The sequence below is a fragment of the Gymnodraco acuticeps genome, unplaced genomic scaffold, assembly GCF_902827175.1.
Source record: "Gymnodraco acuticeps unplaced genomic scaffold, fGymAcu1.1, whole genome shotgun sequence".
Lineage (NCBI taxonomy): Eukaryota > Metazoa > Chordata > Actinopteri > Perciformes > Bathydraconidae > Gymnodraco > Gymnodraco acuticeps.
Window position 1 is genome coordinate 142,849 of NW_022990636.1, and position 20,438 is coordinate 163,286.

At 50.5% G+C, this 20,438-nt stretch overlaps 1 protein-coding gene across 1 annotated transcript in view; it reads right to left on the reverse strand.

The window, feature by feature from the left end:
- ttn.1 (titin, tandem duplicate 1) overlaps positions 1 to 20,438 on the reverse strand; it is a gene marked incomplete in the record, with an annotated part of 218,433 nt that overhangs the window by 71,315 nt on the left and 126,680 nt on the right. The window contains 15 exon segments of the mRNA XM_034229211.1: positions 558 to 842; positions 1,137 to 1,457; positions 1,726 to 4,695; positions 5,106 to 5,399; positions 5,712 to 6,011; positions 6,298 to 6,579; positions 7,029 to 7,326; positions 7,328 to 7,338; positions 7,910 to 8,212; positions 8,540 to 8,651; positions 12,452 to 12,639; positions 13,352 to 13,633; positions 14,209 to 14,511; positions 14,968 to 15,270; positions 16,839 to 17,120. Coding sequence (XP_034085102.1) covers positions 558 to 842; positions 1,137 to 1,457; positions 1,726 to 4,695; positions 5,106 to 5,399; positions 5,712 to 6,011; positions 6,298 to 6,579; positions 7,029 to 7,326; positions 7,328 to 7,338; positions 7,910 to 8,212; positions 8,540 to 8,651; positions 12,452 to 12,639; positions 13,352 to 13,633; positions 14,209 to 14,511; positions 14,968 to 15,270; positions 16,839 to 17,120 — 6,534 coding nt within the window.

Consider the following 20,438-nt stretch of genomic DNA (forward strand, 5'->3'; position numbering starts at 1 on the left):
GACCTGATGTTAAGGTGACCTGCTCTACATTATTACACTAAACTCACCCAGGACTTGATGTTAAGGTGACCTGCTGTGCATTATTACACTAAACTCACCCAGGACTTGATATTAAGGTGACCTGCTGTGCATTATTACACTAAACTCACCCAGGACTTGATGTTCAGGTGACCTGCTGTGCATTATTACACTAAACTCACCCAGGACTTGATGTTAAGGTGACCTGCTGTGCATTATTACACTAAACTCACCCAGGACTTGATGTTAAGGTGACCTGCTGTGCATTATTACACTAAACTCACCCAGGACTTGATGTTCAGGTGACCTGCTGTGCATTATTACACTAAACTCACCCAGGACTTGATGTTAAGGTGACCTGCTGTGCATTATTACACTAAACTCACCCAGGACTTGATGTTAAGGTGACCTGCTGTGCATTATTACACTAAACTCACCCAGGACTTGATGTTAAGGTGACCTGCTGTGCATTATTACACTAAACTCACCCAGGACTTGATCTTAAGGTGACCTGCTGTGCATTATTACACTAAACTCACCCAGAACCTTGACGTTGACGAACAGTGCCTTCTCTCCCGCCGGGCTGCGCACCGACAGGCAGTATTTGCCCGAGTCGTTGCGTGTGCTGTCGGGGATGATGAGGAAGGTCATGGTGTCGATGATGTCCACCTTCCCTTTCCTCACCACGTTGTCCAGGCCCATCCTCCGCCAGCTAACTGTAGGAGGGGGTCGGCCTCTGACGGTGGCGCACAGCCTGATGGGGCAGCCGGCTCGCACCGACAGGCCCTGCTTCAGGTTTGCATCAAGGTCTACTTCTGGAGCCTCTGTGGGGAGGAGCAGGCCACAAATTACACTTTGTTCGGAGCTTTAAAACACTTTGGCCGAAATAAAGCTTTAGAATGTCATAAATCAATCTCTACAAATTGGGAACTAGGAACTACAAATTAAAAAAAAATCTGGACTGTTTTTGATTTCTATTGTTACTCACACATTCATATTTATTTCTTTGCAAGGATGCTCATTTACCAACATGGAAAAGTTGTTCTTTTCACTTTTGAGTGGGACTATTTGCTCCTCTAGTTACGATACAGGAAATGTAAAACTAAAAAAGTCCTTACCTAGGATCTCCTTGGGGATCACAGGTGCCTCCAGTTCGCAGGGCAGGCTCATGCCGACCTGGTTCTGGGCCGAGACCCTGAACACGTACAAAATCTGTTGATCCAGACTGGAGACGGTGAACTCGCACACCACCAGCTGAGCCGCCACGTTGCACCTCTTCCAGCCGTCATCTCCTTTCTTGGCGCTTCCATGCAGCCTCAACTCCACAACGTATCCGATGATGGGAGCCCCACCGTCGGATACAGGCTTGGTCCAGCCCAGAGAGACGCTAGACTTTGTGCTGTCCACGACCTTCAGGTTGGTGGGAGGCGCTGGAGGCTCTGTAGGAACACAGGAGGGTGTGTGAAGCTAAATACACAGACTGCTTCTAAAGATCTATATTTGAATCGACAGCTGTACACTATGGGCTGTGCATTATGTGGGAGCGGAGTGTTATTCTCAACTTGCTTACAATGTAGAATAACGTAGATCATTATTTTGCTTAACTTGTTTTTCTGTGCTCCGTCTCAACAAATAACAATTTCCGTTTTACATCTGGCGGATAAAGCAATTCTGATTCTGATGTTAACATTAATATTGGTTACGTACCAACGGTGTCCTTGGCGGTGATGGCGAGTGAAGGCTTGCTTGCGCTGCCAATGCCAATTTCATTAACCGCCTTGACTCTGTACTGATAGTCGTGGAGGGGCAGGAGTCCGGTCACGGTGTAACGTGTTGAAGGGATTGGTTCCTTGATGACAGGAGACCACCTCACGGCGTGCTCCTCCCTCTTCTCCAACAGATAACCGATGATGGACTTTCCACCGTCCTTTTCGGGCTCAGACCACTCCACCGTCATCTCGTGCTTGCCAATCTTGGTGATCTCTGGTGCCTCCGGAGCACCAGGTACACTGAACTGGGTGCCGGCCACGATGGCTTCACTCTCCTCCGCGGGCCCAGGACCCATCTTGTTCTCAGCACGGACTCTGAAGATATACTCGTTGCCCTCGATGAGACGAGTGACTTTAGCTTTGTTGGTGATGATGGCGTTAGAGTGGACTGACCAGACTCCCCTCTTGGTTTCACATTTCTCAATAATGTAGTTGTAGATTTCGCAGCCACCATCATCCTCTGGGACTTCCCAGGACAGATGGCACCGGTCAGTGGTGATACCAGACACCTTCAGATCCATGACGGGGCCGGGTCTATCCAAGACATTAACCTTAGCATGAGCAGAGGCGGTTCCTGCACTGTTGGAGGCAGTGACAAGATATTTACCACTGTCTGTGCGTCTGGCAGCGGTTATCAGCAGCTTTGAGAAGTCGGTTCCAGATTCCAGCGTATGCCTGAGGCCCTTCCTTATCTCGCGGGTTTCCTCATCTTTGTTCCATTTGATTACAGGCTGTGGTTTGCCCTTCACTATCGCCTCGATATGAATGGAGTCTCCTGCCTTGACCACGAGTGTTGCGTCCAGTTTGATCTTGACCTCAGGCTCCACAAGCTGTTCCTTTACCAGGACTTCAGGTGTGGTCACCCAGTTGCTCTCGCCGCCCTCGTTCTTCGTCTGTACTCTGAACTGGTACAACTGGTTTTCAATGCACCTGTCAGCCATGAAGTAGGTCTCCTTGATAGCGCCCTTGTGAAGCCTCTCCCACTCCTCAGCCTCCTTTGGCTTCTTCTCAACATGATAAGCAATGTTACGGCTACCACCGTCGTAGTCAGGCTTCTTCCACTTGAGGAAGCAGAAGTCCTTGCCGATCTCAGCGATATGGAAGTCAATTGGTTCGCCCGGCTTCTCGATGGGATCCACTGCCAGCACAGGCTCTTTGGACTCAATGGCTGGACCAGCACCGATCTTGTTCTCTGCGCTGACACGGAAAAAGTACTCGCAGCCTTCAGTTAGAGGGGCCTTCATCTGGCGCTTGGTGCAGTCATTGGCGACTACAGTCCATGCTCTCTGGCTGGGCTGGCGGCACTCAATAATGTACTGATTGATCTCTGTGCCTCCGTTGTCCTCTGGGTTTTCCCAGGACACCATGCAGGACTTCTTTGTGGCGTAGGCCACTCTTAGGTTCTGGCAAGGTCCTGGTGTGTCCAGGACATTGACGATAATGGTGGCCTGTGCTTGTCCACTGCTGTTCTTGGCGAGAATGGCATATTTACCATAGTCTGACCTGACGGCCTCATTGATGACGAGTTCACACATTGGGTAGTTGTTGTTAATCTCGGTGCGTCTGTCCCGGGCCATGGCTCTGGCATCTTTGGTCCATGTGATCTCTGGGTCTGGTCGTCCCTTCACCCTGGTGATCAAACTTATGATCTGGCCTGCCCGGACTGTCAGAGAGTCGCGGCAGGATGCGTCGACAACAACCTCAGGGGGCACCAAAATGTCCTTAGCTAAGACGGTCTCAGTCAGGTCCCTGGGTTCACTGTCTCCTACCTTGTTGGTGGCTTTGATGCGGATCCTGTACTCCATTCCTTCAATGAAGCCTTGCACTCTGAAGGCGCACGTCTTGACAAGGTCCTTAGAGATTATTTCCCACTGAGCGGACCCTGACTTCTGAACCTCGACCACATAGCCTAGAATAGGAGTGCCTCCGTCTCTGTTAGGCTTGGTCCAGCAGATGTCTGCATAGGACTTGCTCCAGTCCTTCAGTTTAAGATTGCCAGGGGGTCCAGGTTTAGTGATGGCACGAGTGGCCTTTACGGGGTTGGAGTTCATAGAAGGCCCGCTGATACCGGCAACATTCTCTGCAAACACTCTGAACTCATAGCTGTTGCCTTCAAACAGGCCTGAGACTCTGTATCTGAGGTCCAGCACAGGAGTCTTGTTGACACGGATCCACTTTCCTGTCATTTCTCTGCGTTCAATCACATATCCACTGATGGGGCTGCCTCCATCGTAGTCCGGCAGGGTCCACTCCACTGTCACAGCGTTCTCTGTGATATCAGAGCACTCTGGCGGGCCTGGAGGACCGGGAGGGTTGAACATGTGCTTGGCAATAGTGGGAGGACTCTCGAGCCCTGCACCAAGGCCAATCTTGTTCTCTGCTCGGACGCGTACGATGTACTCACGACCCTTCTCCAACCGGGACACCTTAGCCTTGGTGCTGGTGCCGCCGGAGCTAACCACGGACCAGGGCTCCCACGGCTTCTTCACATCCTTCTTTTCCACCACGTAATTTGTGATGGGCGTGCCACCATCATCCTTGGGTGCCCTCCACTGGATCATCATGTAATCCGGGGTGACTTCCAAGATGTTGATGGGTGAGATGGGTGGACCGGGGAGATCCAGCACAGTGACGTGCAGAGCGACGGTCTTGCTTCCTGAGGGATTGGCCACGGTGAGAAGGTACTCTCCGGTGTCTCCTCTCTGGGTCTGTGGGATGCTGAGGATGGTGGAGCATCCAACAGTCTCAATGTTGAAGCGGCCTTCAGATACAACTTCCTTGCCATCGCTCATCCATTTGGCCGTGGGAGTGGGGATACCGGTCATCTTAGCCGGCAGGGCAATAGGAGTGCCAGCTTTGACCACAAGACCCTCGATGAGCTTCACATCAACTTCAATAGTTGGTGGCACTGAAAGAGAAACATAACCATGATAGCATGTTATCAGGCCTGTCAATTAAGACTTCCTCTGTTAGTTGTGGTCTCAGTCGAATAAGATTTCTTGAGTCAAATATGCTTTGGTTTTTTCATGCTGAATGACATTTCTGGTTTAGACAATATTTAAAGTGGACTTTTAGCATTATTCTTTGTGGATCATCCATTAGTTGTACAATTGGTTTGGAGTGTTAGTCAATAAATACTCTCTAAAGTCAAGTTATTTTCGTCTTCAGATAAATATTTGCAAAAATGTCAGTGAAATAAGTTGTTTTGCGGTTCCAAAAAGTGTGTCATTTTGTTTTATGGCTAACCTCATTCATTTTTATTGTATTTTTATTCCTACATTTTCTGTTGCAAATTAAAGAAAAAAACCTGTTTCTTACATGTCTTTTCCTGGCAGGTGATGGGGACGGTGGTGTCGGGCCGGCTCACGCCGATGGCGTTCTGGGACTTGACCCTGAAGCGGTAGGTCTTGCCCTCCATCAGCTTGGTGACGTGGGCGTGGTTGTCGCTGACGGTCTTGTAGGGGACCCAGTCGGTCTGGCCGTCCTCCTGGTGCTCCACGATGAAGCCGGTGATCTCGCTGCCCCCGGTGCGTTCGGGCCACTCCCAGGCCAGCCACACCTCCGTCTTATCTGCATCAGTGTGGTGCAGGTTCTTGGGGGGGCCGGGGGGGTCTGGAAGAGAGGAAAGAAGAAGTTAGTGGTGATTATTGGGAGTTCTACCATATATCGGAGGCTGTGGCTCAGTGAGCTAGTGCGCTGATCTTCGAATCAGAGGATAGCAAGTTCGAATCCTACTGCAGTCAGCATGTCGTTGTGTCCCTGAGACACTTCACCCCAAACTGCTCCTGTGGGGATTGCCCACAGCATTGAGTATGTGAGTTGCTTTGTATAAAAGCGTCTAAGAAGTGGCATGTCATGTAATGTAATCTCCTTTCTGTTTTATGATTGTGTTAGCTGTTTCGAAAAATGTTTTAGTGAACTCACAGAGTGGGTCTAGGGCCTTGATGGGGGTCCGGGTCATCACGTAGGCGCTTTTGCCAAACTGGTTCTCAGCAGCCACCCTGAACAGGTACTGGATTCCCTCCATCAGGTACAGCGCCATCAGACTGGGCTTCTTATTGGATGCAGAGACGGGGACCCACTGGTCGGACGCCACGTCCTTCTTCTCCACCACGTAGTGCGAGATGACAGCGCCACCGTTGTCCTCAGGAGCCTTCCATGTCAGGTAGGCGGACTCGCTGGTGATCTCGGAGATCACCAGGTCTCTAGGAGGGGAAGGCTTGTCTGGAGGAAACAAGGTAGGTAGAGGTATAATAAAATACATCAAAGGTGCAAGTGCTTCACAAGTAATGAAATACCTGAGAGCTGCTGAGCTAGCTGCTAACATGATAACTAACCAAAAGTTAGCCGCTAAATGCAAATATGCTATCTATCCTGAAATTAACTGATGACATGTCAACTACCTTGAACTAAGCTGCTTACATGCAAACTAGCCTGAAGAGATATGCTATCTGCTAACATGGAAACTAGCCTAAAGTTTCTTTCCACATCTGGTGGGCATTTTACTTACTCAGAACAAGCACGACCACGGTGATGGACTTCTTGCCGACGGCGTTCTCCGCGGTGAGGGTGTAGTTGCCGGAGTCGGCGCGGGTGCTCTTGGGGATGAAGACCTTGCTGCCGCTGGCAGTGACGGCCACGGTGATGTGAGCGGGGACGTCTCCGTCATCCTTCTTCCAGCTGACGGTGGGCGTGGGCACTCCCTTGATGGTGGCGCTCAGCGTGATGTCGGATCCCAGCATGGCGAGGTGGTCCCGCGCCATGTTGGCATCCAGCAGCAGCTCAGGTTCCTCTGTGGACAATAAAAACACAGAATTTAACATTTAAAGAAAGTTTTTAATACGTTTTAAAAGGAAGAATTATCCATTTGTTCATGAACAGATTTATTTTGCAGATTATTAACCAGCTGATCAATAGAAAACACTTATGATGCTTCCGAGAAAAAATCTATCTGTTCTATCATTTAATTATATTCTATTTCAAAATGTTGAAATTAAATAATATTATAGTTACACATTTTAAACTAGATTTTTTTCTGAAACTGAGTCACATGCATTTAGCAGCTAGCTACATTTGTGTGCATCCTGTCCATCAGTTATCATAATTCCATGACGTACTGAGACGACATCATATGTATTTTTAACAAATGAAGCAAATGACAAATAATATAATGTTATTGACCAGGATGTTTTGGTATCATCTATATATTCAAAATTAATCTAAAACATGTCAGAGGCGTACCCATCCTGTCGTGCACTTTGACGCTGGTCTTAACAAACGCGGGGTCAGATTTGCCGGCGGCGTTGACTGTGAATATCCTGAAGTTGTACTCTTTTCCGTCCTCCAGGCCCGTCACCACGTAGTGAAGGTCGGGGCACTGCTCCGGGGTCTCGTTAGCCGGAAGCCACTCCACGGCGCCGGGATTCTGGTACTCCACCAGGTAGCCGAAGATACGACCCTTCCCGTCGTGGCGAGGCATCTTCCACCTCAGGCTGACCGAGTCCTTGGTCTTGTCGTAGGACTCGGGGGTCACGGGGGGGGCTGGGGCACACTGCAGGGGGAAACATAGGAACAAGAATCAACAACGTGTTTGTGTCAAAGGTCTTTTATGGTGGAGTAAGTACAGAGCTGTAAACATTTAGCAAGACAATTAATGCAGCTGCTAATGAAGATAAAGAGCTACGTCATCAATTTAAATAATTTTAAGATATTTATTTTGTTAAATAACTTCAAAATAATAAATAAATGTCTTAATACATTAATTATATTTAGCATGGAAATAAATTAGATAATACTAATAACTAATGCTAAAAAACAATGCTACAAAATGGTTAATGCGATGCTAATATTTTATCCAGACATAACAATGATAATAAAAATAACTAATTAGAAATGTGTCATTCAATTAGATTCTAATATTTCTTCTGAACATAAAAAGATAACACCAAATATAAATAAAATGCTTATATTTTGCATTGTTTTGCGAAACCAAATGTAATCATGCAGGAGGAGTTTTTTGTAATTATACAAGAAAAATGACGTAGGATGTAATGGATAGAAAATCTGTAATAATAATAAATATTTACTAAAAATAAATCGAAATATTTGAGTGCAGCTCTTACCGATGGGGTCCTTGGCGAGGATGGGTTTGGAGGGGACGCTGGGGTCCCCGGTGCCCAGCTCGTTTTCGGCCATCACCCTGAACTCGTACTCGCAGCCCTCCACCAGGTCCTGCACGCGGTACTGGGTGGCGGGGTACAGCGGCTCCCTGGTGACCCGGGACCATCTCTTGGCAGCAGGCTCCTTCTTCTCCAGGATGTAGTTGGTGATGGGCTTCCCTCCGTCGCGGGGCCGGGTCCACAGCACCAGGGCGTTGGTGGCGTACACCTCCCTGACCGTGGGCATCTCGGGGGCCTCAGGGACCCCTGCAGGGAGCACACAGGGTTATCAGGTGTATCCAAGTACTTTTACTCCAGTACTGATAGTATAATAATAATAACACATGCGATTTTTCATAATAACATAAAATCAGAACAGAAACAATACAAAGATAAAGTATGAGATCTTTCAGTGTGATGTGACAGGATTGCGTAATATTCCATTACAGTTACTTACATTACAATATTACTCATATTATTTGCTACAATACATTTTCAAATACAGATCAATATACTATAACTAGCTATAGGTAACTAGTAGTTGTAACAGATTATGTACTTAAGGTACCCCTCCCAACCCTGGTCATAACGTACTGAACAGATCTTTGGCTCTCATCTCCTCGGACTCCAGCGGGTCGCTGATGCCGTACATGTTCTCCGCAGAGATCCTCATGATGTACTCACGGCCCTCCGTCAGCTTCGGGATCTGAGAGAAAACACCCACCACAGAGAACCTCTGTTAGAGACCCCCACTAGGGATGAAACATGCTCAGGAGTCAGGTGGACAGGAGTCAGGTGGACAGGAGTCAGGTGGACAGGAGTCTGGTGGACAGGAGTCAGGTGGACAGGAGTCAGGTGGACAGGAGTCAGGTGGACAGGAGTCAGGTGGACAGGAGTCTGGTGGACAGGAGTCAGGTGGACAGGAGTCAGGTGGACAGGAGTCAGGTGGACAGGAGTCAGGTGGACAGGAGTCTGGTGGACAGGAGTCAGGTGGACAGGAGTCAGGTGGACAGGAGTCAGGTGGACAGGAGTCTGGTGGACAGGAGTCAGGTGGACAGGAGTATGTTGGACAGGAGTCTGGTGGACAGGAGTCTGGTGGACAGGAGTCTGTTGGACAGGAGTCTGGTGGACAGGAGTCAGGTGGACAGGAGTCTGGTGGACAGGAGTCAGGTGGACATCGGTCAGGCTGGGGTTAGGTGGACAGGAGTCTGGTGGACAGGAGTCAGGTGGACAGGAGTCAGGTGGACAGGAGTCAGGTGGACAGGAGTCTGATGGACAGGAGTCTGGTGGACAGGAGTCTGATGGACAGGAGTCTGGTGGACAGGAGTCAGGCTAGGGTTTGGTGGACAGGTGTCTGGTGGACAGGAGTCAGATGGACAGGAGTCTGGTGAACAGGAGTCAGGTGGACAGGAGTCTGGTGGACAGAAGTCTGATGGACAGGAGTCTGGTGGACAGGAGTCAGGTGGACAGGAGTCTGTTGGACAGGAGTCAGGCTGGGGTTAGGTGGACAGGAGTCTGTTGGACAAGAGTCAGGTGGACAGGAGTCAGGTGGACAGGAGTATGGTGGACAGGAGTCTGGTGGACAGGAGTCAGGCTGGGGTTAGGTGGACAGGAGTCTGGTGGACAGGAGTCAGGTGGACAGGAGTCTGGTGGACAGGAGTCTGGTGGACAGGAGTCAGGTGGACAGGAGTCTGTTGGACAGGAGTCTGGTGGACAGGAGTCTGTTGGACAGGAGTCTGGTGGACAGGAGTCTGGTGGACAGGAGTCTGTTGGACAGGAGTCTGGTGGACAGGAGTCTGTTGGACAGGAGTCTGGTGGACAGGAGTCTGGTGGACAGGAGTCAGGTGGACAAGAGTCTGTTGGACAGGAGTCTGGTGGACAGGAGTCTGGTGGACAGGAGTCTGGTGGACAGAAGTCTGGTGGACAGGAGTCTGGTGGACAGGAGTCTGGTGGACAGGAGTCTGGTGGACAGGAGTCTGGTGGACAGGAGTCTGGTGGACAGGAGTCAGGTGGACAGGAGTCTGGTGGACAGGAGTCAGGCTGAGGTGGACAGGAGTCTGTTGGACAGGAGTCTGGTGGACAGGAGTCAGGTGGACAGGAGTCTGGTGGACAGGAGTCTGGTGGACAGGAGTCTGGTGGACAGGAGTCAGGCTGCGGTTAGGTGGACAGGAGTCTGGTGGACAGGAGTCTGGTGGACAGGAGTCTGGTGGACAGGAGTCTGGTGGACAGGAGTCTGGTGGACAGGAGTCAGGTGGACAGGAGTCTGTTGGACAGGAGTCTGGTGGACAGGAGTCTGGTGGACAGGAGTCTGGTGGACAGGAGTCTGGTGGACAGGAGTCAGGCTGAGGTGGACAGGAGTCTGTTGGACAGGAGTCTGGTGGACAGGAGTCTGGTGGACAGGAGTCTGGTGGACAGGAGTCTGGTGGACAGGAGTCAGGCTGCGGTTAGGTGGACAGGAGTCTGGTGGACAGGAGTCTGGTGGACAGGAGTCAGGTGGACAGGAGTCTGTTGGACAGGAGTCTGGTGGACAGGAGTCTGTTGGACAGGAGTCTGTTGGACAGGAGTCAGGTGGACAGGAGTCAGGTGGACAGGAGTCTGGTGGACAGGAGTCTGGTGGACAGGAGTCTGTTGGACAGGAGTCTGTTGGACAGGAGGCTGGTGGACAGGAGTCTGGTGGACAGGAGTCTGGTGGACAGGAGTCTGTTGGACAGGAGTCTGTTGGACAGGAGTCAGGCTGCCGTTAGGTGGACAGGAGTCTGGTGGACAGGAGTCTGGTGGACAGGAGTCAGGTGGACAGGAGTCAGGTGGACAGGAGTCAGGTGGACAGGAGTCTGATGGACAGGAGTCTGGTGGACAGGAGTCTGATGGACAGGAGTCTGGTGGACAGGAGTCTGGTGGACAGGAGTCAGGCTAGGGTTTGGTGGACAGGTGTCTGGTGGACAGGAGTCAGGTGGACAGGAGTCTGGTGAACAGGAGTCAGGTGGACAGGAGTCTGGTGGACAGAAGTCTGATGGACAGGAGTCTGGTGGACAGGAGTCAGGTGGACAGGAGTCTGTTGGACAGGAGTCAGGCTGGGGTTAGGTGGACAGGAGTCTGTTGGACAGGAGTCAGGTGGACAGGAGTCAGGTGGACAGGAGTATGGTGGACAGGAGTCTGGTGGACAGGAGTCAGGCTGGGGTTAGGTGGACAGGAGTCTGGTGGACAGGAGTCAGGTGGACAGGAGTCTGGTGGACAGGAGTCTGGTGGACAGGAGTCTGGTGGACAGGAGTCAGGTGGACAGGAGTCTGTTGGACAGGAGTCTGGTGGACAGGAGTCTGTTGGACAGGAGTCTGGTGGACAGGAGTCTGGTGGACAGGAGTCTGTTGGACAGGAGTCTGGTGGACAGGAGTCTGTTGGACAGGAGTCTGGTGGACAGGAGTCTGGTGGACAGGAGTCTGGTGGACAGGAGTCAGGTGGACAAGAGTCTGTTGGACAGGAGTCTGTTGGACAGGAGTCTGGTGGACAGGAGTCTGGTGGACAGGAGTCTGGTGGACAGGAGTCTGGTGGACAGGAGTCTGGTGGACAGGAGTCTGGTGGACAGGAGTCAGGTGGACAGGAGTCTGGTGGACAGGAGTCTGGTGGACAGGAGTCTGGTGGACAGGAGTCTGGTGGACAGGAGTCAGGTGGACAGGAGTCTGGTGGACAGGAGTCAGGTGGACAGGAGTCTGGTGGACAGGAGTCAGGCTGAGGTGGACAGGAGTCTGTTGGACAGGAGTCTGGTGGACAGGAGTCAGGTGGACAGGAGTCTGGTGGACAGGAGTCAGGCTGGGGTTAGGTGGACAGGAGTTTGGTGGACAGGAGTCTGGTGGACAGGAGTCTGGTGGACAGGAGTCTGGTGGACAGGAGTCTGGTGGACAGGAGTCAGGTGGACAGGAGTCTGTTGGACAGGAGTCTGGTGGACAGGAGTCTGTTGGACAGGAGTCTGGTGGACAGGAGTCAGGTGGACAGGAGTCAGGTGGACAGGAGTCTGGTGGACAGGAGTCTGGTGGACAGGAGTCTGTTGGACAGGAGTCTGGTGGACAGGAGTCTGTTGGACAGGAGTCTGGTGGACAGGAGTCAGGTGGACAGGAGTCAGGTGGACAGGAGTCTGGTGGACAGGAGTCTGTTGGACAGGAGGCTGGTGGACAGGAGTCTGGTGGACAGGAGTCTGGTGGACAGGAGTCTGTTGGACAGGAGTCAGGTGGACAGGAGTCTGTTGGACAGGAGTCTGGTGGACAGGAGTCTGTTGGACAGGAGTCAGGTGGACAGGAGTCTGTTGGACAGGAGTCAGGTGGACAGGAGTCAGGTGGACAGGAGTCTGGTGGACAGGAGTCTGGTGGACAGGAGTCTGGTGGACAGGAGTCTGGTGGACAGGAGTCTGGTGGACAGGAGTCTGTTGGACAGGAGTCAGGTGGACAGGAGTCTGGTGGACAGGAGTCTGGTGGACAGGAGTCTGGTGGACAGGAGCCTGGATGGGGTTTTGCTCACCTTGCAGAAGGTCTTGGTGTTGGCGGAGGTGACGGTGGTCCAGGCCTCGCGGTTGGTGTCTCTCTGCTCGATGATGTAGTTAGAGACGTCTACGCCGCCGCTGTCTAGAGGAGGTTTCCAGGAGATCACCATGAACTCCCTGTGCACCTCCTCAAACACCACGGGGCCGACAGGCGGGGTTGGGCGGTCTGCAGGGAGGAGACCATGTGATCAACCGATACAGCAATAAATATCTACTCTGAGACCCCGTCTTTCTATCATCCATATCCCATTCTGTTGCTGCCTCTTTGGACGTAAACTACAGAAATATATACATATTTGGTGTTTGGCTGAGGTCACTTCTGTGTTTTGTAGGAAAATATGTTTATATTTCTTAGTTTACAATATCTAATCTAATATATAATCTGATCAGTTTCAGATATTATTTTCAAAGCGATACTTTGCTGCTTGAACCAAAAATAAATTGTATTTTTCATTTTTATTAGGATTAAAATATATTTTAATCTAAAATTATTAATAATTTTTCATTTTCACGGTTTAATCTTAATTCAAATAAATTGTATATATTTAAAAAATATATATTTTTTACATCTTTTTCTATTTTTCCTTTTTAATCAGATATATTTCGAAAATAATCCACTGATTATTTAATATTATATTTATCCTTTTATCTTATATTGAAGTTTTTTGCTTTTAAGTTTTCTTCAACCATTTTTATATCAAAAATCAAATTATTCGCATCTGAAAACCTACTAATAGTACTTTAAAAGCAAACGGGTGGTGTCCCGCAGGGGTCTATGCATGGACCTTTTCTTTTTCTGTCTAATTCATGGTTCAGCTGCTGCACTTCATCTTTATTAATACGATTTTACGCCGGCTGGTATCAACATCTGTACGTACCGACCACGGTGATGTTGCAGACCCCTTTCCTGGAGCCGGTGCTGTTCTCCACCACCACCACGTATCTGCCACTGTGTCTGCGCTCCGCCTTCATCAGGCCCAGAGACATGGTGGTCAGCGTGTTCTTGAACATCACGTGTTTGTCGGCCTTCAGCTCCTCGTCCTCGCGGTACCACAGGATGGACGGGGACGGTTTCCCGCTGTAGCGGCCCTGCAGCAGGCAGCTCTCGCCCACACGGATCACGATCGCATCGCGGAAGTCCAGCTCGATGGTGGGCGGCTCTGTGAGACAGGGAGACTGATTGTGAGCTGATATTGAAAGTACCAGTACTACTAGTTTATAACAACTGCACGGCTCTTTCCTTCCAAAGGAGATATATCATCTAGTTGTTGTTTACATATTTTTATTGGGAGTTTTTATTTTCTACTTTTGTATTTCTATGATTTTCTCTGACCATATTTATGTTACTATATTTGTAACTATAAGTTATTATAGTTTTCTCAAAATAGTTTTCTATCTGTGTTTTTAATGTTTGTATTACTGTTATGTATGCACCACAACACCAAGTCAAATTCCTCGTAAGTGTCAAACTACCTGGTAATAAACCTGATTCTGATTCTGGTTCTGGTTCTGATTCTGGTTCTGGTTCTGATTCTGGTTCTGATTCTGGTTCTAATTCTGGTTCTGATTCTGGTTCTGATTCTGGTTCTGATTCTGGTTCTGATTCTGGTTCTGATTCTCGTTCTGAATCTGGTTCTGGTTCTGATTCTGGTTCTGATTCTGGTTCTGATTCTGATGAGATATGAATGGGAATACCCCTGAGATGACCTGCTGATTTGAATCTCCTGAAACTCACCCAGCTCGTCCTTGCAGGTGATGGGTTTGGTGCCGAAGGACGGCTTGCTGGGCCCGACCTCGTTGACGGCGATGACCCTGAACTCGAAGGTGTCGCCCTCCCGCAGACCGTCGAACGTGAACTTCCTCTCCATCAGAGGGTCTTTGGTCAGACGACTGAACTTGTCTTTGCCGATCATGCGCGCCTCCAGCATGTACATGATGATCTCCGAGCCGCCGTCGAACTTCGGGGCTTTCCAGGTGACGCTGATCAGGTCCTTGGTGACCTTGGTGACCTCCAGCTCCTCAGGGCGGTCCGGCACACCTGGGGGGGACAGGTAAACTTTATATCTGTCTGGATATTACATTACATGTCACTTAGACTCTTTTACCCAAAGCAACTTACATACATTCAGTACTTTGGGAAATCTGATCAGGAGCAATTTGGGTTGGGGGTGAAGTGACTTGCTCAGGGACATATTTATAGATACAAAGTTGGACTTCTGACTTCACAATGTTTCCTTTTTTACAAAAACTTCAAAAGTATGATTATTTTCTTTTGTTGACATCCAAATGTATCTTGAAAATAGTTTTTAGACTTTCAGTTTGAATGTGTTCTACAATCTCAGACACACAGGATCTGCAGATGGGAACTAGCTATGGGATTATTTAAATTATATTTTACTTGATTATAGGATTGACTGTTTTATCAATGAAATTGTGACTCCTCTAAATGCCCCTCCTCTCATGGTTCAGACTTCCTGATTGTAGATGGACTCACTCATGGGTTCTTTGATGAGGATCTCGGCGGCGGTGCACATGAAGGGTCCGAGCCCAATGGCGTTTTCGGCGGCGACTCTGAAGAAGTAGGACTTGCCCGTGGTGAGGCCCTGAGCCACGGCGTTCTGCCGGCTGGCGGTGAAGGACACGGCAGTCCAGGCCTTACGCTCGGCCTCACGCTTCTCCACGATGTAGTTGCTGATGGGCGAGCCTCCGTCGTTCTCCGGGAAGAACCAGCTGAGTTTACAGGACTCGCTGCTCAGGTTCTCCGCATTGAAGGGGATTCCCACAGGCCCGGGGACGTCTTGGGGGGAAACGGAGGGTTAATAGGCATTTCTGTGTTGGTCCCTGAAGGCAGCTAATGTTAGGCTATAAAGGAACTACAGCACGGTCACATGACTTCACGTCACCACCGCTAAGCTAAAGGAGGCTAATGTTAGGCTATAAAGGAACTACAGCACGGTCACATGACTTCACGTCACCACCGCTAAGCTAAAGGAGGCTAATGTTGGGCTATAAAGGAACTACAGCACGGTCACATGACTTCACGTCACCACCGCTAAGCTAAAGGAGGCTAATGTTGGGCTATAAAGGAACTACAGCACGGTCACATGACTTCACGTCACCACCGCTAAGCTAAAGGAGGCTAATGTTAGGCTATAAAGGAACTACAGCACGGTCACATGACTTCACGGCACCACCGCTAAGCTAAAGGCGGCTAATGTTGGGCTATAAAGGAACTACAGCACGGTCACATGACTTCACGTCACCACCGCTAAGCTAAAGGAGGCTAATGTTGGGCTATAAAGGAACTACAGCACGGTCACATGACTTCACGTCATCACCGCTAAGCTAAAGGCGGCTAATGTTGGGCTATAAAGGAACTACAGCACGGTCACATGACTTCACGTCACCACCGCTAAGCTAAAGGTGGCTAATGTTGGGCTATAAAGGAACTACAGCACGGTCACATGACTTCACGTCACCACCGCTAAGCTAAAGGAGGCTAATGTTGGGCTATAAAGGAACTACAGCAAGGTCACATGACTTCACGTCACCACCGCTAAGCTAAAGGAGGCTAATGTTGGGCTATAGAGGAACTACAGCACGGTCACATGACTTCACGTCACCACCGCTAAGCTAAAGGCGGCTAATGTTGGGCTATAGAGGAACTACAGCACGTCACATGACTTCACGTCACCACCGCTAAGCTAAAGGCGGCTAATGTTGGGCTATAAAGGAACTACAGTACGGTCACATGATTTCACGTCACCACCGCTAAGCTAAAGGTGGCTAATGTTGGGCTATAAAGGAACTACAGCACGGTCACATGACTTCACGTCACCACCGCTAAGCTAAAGGAGGCTAATGTTGGGCTATAAAGGAACTACAGCACGGTCACATGACTTCACGTCACCACCGCTAAGCTAAAGGAGGCTAATGTTGGGCTATAAAGGAACTACAGCAAGGTCACATGACTTCACGTCACCACCGCTAAGCTAAAGGTGGCTAATGTTGGGCTATAAAGGAACTACAGCACGGTCACATGACTTCACGTCACCACCGCTAAACTAAAGGAGGCTAATGTTGGGCTATAAAGGAACTACAGCACGGTCACATGACTTCACGTCACCACCGCTAAGCTAAAGGCGGCTAATGTTGGGCTATAGAGGAGCTACAGCACGGTCACATGACTTCACGTCACCACCACTAAGCTAAAGGCGGCTAATGTTGGGCTATAGAGGAGCTACAGCACGGTCACATGACACACAACTGCTACACGGACCTTATTTCAGGATAACATGGAAAAAAAGACAACCAGATAACCATTGACCTTCAGACAATTGAGTCTAATGTGCCGGATCTGCTTACCCAGGACTTCCACAGTGATGTTCTTGGTCTTCTCTCCGCCGGCGTTCTTGGCGGTCAGCGTGTAGACGCCCAGGTGCTTCCTGGTGCAGGGTTTGATGACCAGAGACGAGCTGATTCCGGTCGTCTCCACCACTGCCTCTATAGGCAGCGCGGCACCATCTCGAGTCCATGTGACCTCGGGGGCCGGCTGGCCCGACACGTAGGCAATGATCCGGATCACTCCGCCGGCGTGGACTACCATCCTCTCCTTCACCGAGGCATCCAGGTCCACCTCAGGAGCAACTGGGTAGGAGATCAGTGTTAGAGAAGGACGGTATGCAACATATTTAAGTCAGGAAAAGGGTCCCTCATTCATACTTCATGTCCAAATCTTCATAATTATTGGAGGTCAGAGATGGTAAAAGTACACACATCCTGTACTCAAGTAGAAGTACACACATCCTGGACTCAAGTAGAAGTACACACATCCTGGACTCAAGTAGAAGTACAGATACTCGTGTTTAAAGATACTCTGGAGAAAGTAGAAGTACTGACTAAACTTCTTTATCAAGTGAAAGTAAAGAGGCTTTGAAGTGTACTTCAGTAAAAAGTACCCATAACTAGCAGCTGCTTTAAAGAGTACCTGACCTCCCTTTATATTAATAGAACAATAATGTCATTGTTAGCTAATGAATGTTTCCATGCTGAACAACGGCAACATGACAACATTTCCATTGGTCCCTCTTCTTTAGAGAAGACCAGGAAATGATGGATACACGGATCGTGTTCAAATCAATAGGCACGCAATGACTCTAAAGAATATTTTTTTAACTGAATTAGAACAAACCTAACCGGGGATACTCACAAGTCCCCGGTTAGGTGCTTCGTTGTTGGAGTTTACCCCAGTGGACGAGAGGGTCGCCTCCCTACGCCTGCGGGTTATGGGGGGGAAAACTCTGACTGTTGTGTGTGCTTATGCACCCAACAGCAGTTCAGAGTATACGGCCTTCTTGGAGACCCTGGAAAGAGTCCTGTATGGGGCTCCTGAAGGGGACTCTTTAATCTTGCTGGGAGACTTCAACGCACATGTGGGCAATGATGGAGACACTTGGAGGGGCGTGATTGGGAGGAACGGCCCCCCTGGTCTGAACCGGAGTGGTGGTTTGTTACTGGACTTCTGTGCTAGTCATGGATTGGCCATAACAAACACCATGTTCGAACATAAGGATGCTCATAAGTGTACGTGGTACCAGAGCACCCTAGGCAGAAGGTCCATGATCGATTTCGTTATCGTATCATCGGACCTGAGGCCGTATGTTTTGGACACTCGGGTAAAGAGAGGGGCGGAGTTGTCAACTGATCACCATCTGGTGGTGAGTTGGGTCGAGTGGCGGGGGAAGCCTCTGGATAGACCTGGTAAGCCCAAACGTGTAGTTCGGGTGAACTGGGAACGTCTGGAGGAGGCCCAAGTTCAGGAGGCCTTCAACTCACACCTCCGGCGGAGCTTTTCGGGCATTCCTGTGGAGGTTGGGGACATTGAACCAGAGTGGTCGGTGTTCAAAACCTCTATTACCGAAGCCGCGGCGGGGAGCTGTGGTCTCAAGGTCCTAGGTGCCTCAAGGGGCGGTAACCCTCGAACCTCCTGGTGGACACCGGTGGTCAGGGAAGCCGTCCGACTGAAGAAGGAGGCCTTCAGGGATTTGTTATCCCGGGGGACTCCCGAGGCAGTTGCAAGGTACCGACAGGCCCGAAGGGCAGCAGCCTCATCCGTGGCCGAGGCAAAGCAGCGGGTGTGGGAGAAGTTCGGAGAAGACATGGAGAAGGACTTTCGGGCGGCACCAAAGTTGTTCTGGAAAACTGTCCGACACCTCAGGAGGGGGAAGCAGGGAACCATCCAAGCTGTGTACAGTAAGGATGGGACGTTGTTGACCTCAACTGATGGAGTGTTAGGGCGTTGGAAGGAACACTTTGAGGAACTCCTGAACCCGACAACTCCGCCCTCTATGTTAGAGGCAGAGCTGGAGTATGACGGGGGATCAACACCAATCTCCCGGGGGGAGGTCACTGAGGTCGTCAAACAACTCCACAGTGGCAAAGCCCCGGGGGTGGATGAGATCCGCCCGGAAATGCTGAAGGCTCTGGGTGTTGAGGGACTGTCATGGTTGACACGTCTCATCAACGTTGCGTGGAAGTCGGAAACAGTACCGAAAGAGTGGCAGACCGGGGTGGTGGTCCCCCTTTTTAAAAAGGGGGATCAGAGGGTGTGCTCCAATTACAGAGGCATCACACTACTCAGCCTCCCCGGGAAAGTTTACTCTAAGGTACTTGAAAGGAGGGTCCGGCCGATAGTCGAACCTCAGATTGAGGAGGAACAATGCGGATTCCGTCCTGGTCGTGGAACGATGGATCAGCTTTTTACTCTCGCAAGGATCCTGGAGGGGGCCTGGGAGTACGCTTATCCGGTCTACATGTGTTTTGTAGACTTGGAGAAGGCGTATGACCGAGTTCCCAGGGAGTTACTGTGGGAGGTGCTGCGGGAGTATGGGGTGAGGGGGTCTCTACTCAGGGCCATCCAATCTCTGTACTCCCAAAGCGAGAGCTGTGTCCGGGTCCTCGGCAGTAAGTCGGACCCATTTCCGGTGAGGGTTGGCCTCCGCCAGGGCTGCGCTTTGTCACCAATCCTGTTTCTAATATACATGGATCGGATTTCGAGGCGTAGTCATGGGGGAGGGGGTCTGCAGTTCGGTGGACTAAGGATTGCACCACTGCTTTTTGCAGATGATGTGGTTCTAATGGCTTCATCGGTCTGCGACCTTCAGCACTCACTGGATCGGTTCGCAACCGAGTGTGAAGCGGCTGGGATGAGGATCAGCACCTCCAAATCTGAGGCCATGGTTCTCAGCAGGAAACCGATGGACTGTCCACTCCAAGTAGGGAATGAGTCCTTACCCCAAGTGAAGGAGTTCAAGTATCTCGGGGTCTTGTTCTCGAGTGAGGGAACAATGGAGCGTGAGATGGGCCGGAGAATCGGAGCAGCGGGAGCGGTACTGCAGTCGCTTTACCGCACCGTTGTGACGAAAAGGGAGCTGAGCCAGAAGGCAAAGCTCTCGGTCTTCCGGGCCATTTTCGTTCCTACCCTCACCTATGGTCATGAAGGATGGGTCATGACCGAAAGAACGAGATCGCGGATACAAGCGGCCGAGATGGGTTTTCTCCGCAGGGTGGCTGGTGTCTCCCTTAGGGATAAGGTGAGAAGTTCGGTCATCAGGGAGGGACTCGGAGTTGAGCCGCTCCTCCTTCGCGTCGAAAGGAGCCAGTTGAGGTGGTTCGGGCACCTAGTTAGGATGCCACCTGGGCGCCTCCCTAGGGAGGTGTTCCAGGCACGTCCAGCTGGGAAGAGACCAAGGGGTAGACCTAGGACCAGGTGGAGGGATTATATCTCTTCGCTGGCCTGGGAGCGCCTTGGGAGCCCCCAGTCAGAGCTGGTTGATGTCGCCAGGGAAAAGAAAGTTTGGGGCTCTCTGCTGGAACTGCTACCCCCGCGACCCGACCACGGATAAGCGGGAGAAGATGGATGGATGGATGAATTAGAACAATTTACTTTAGTCAACCATGACCAGG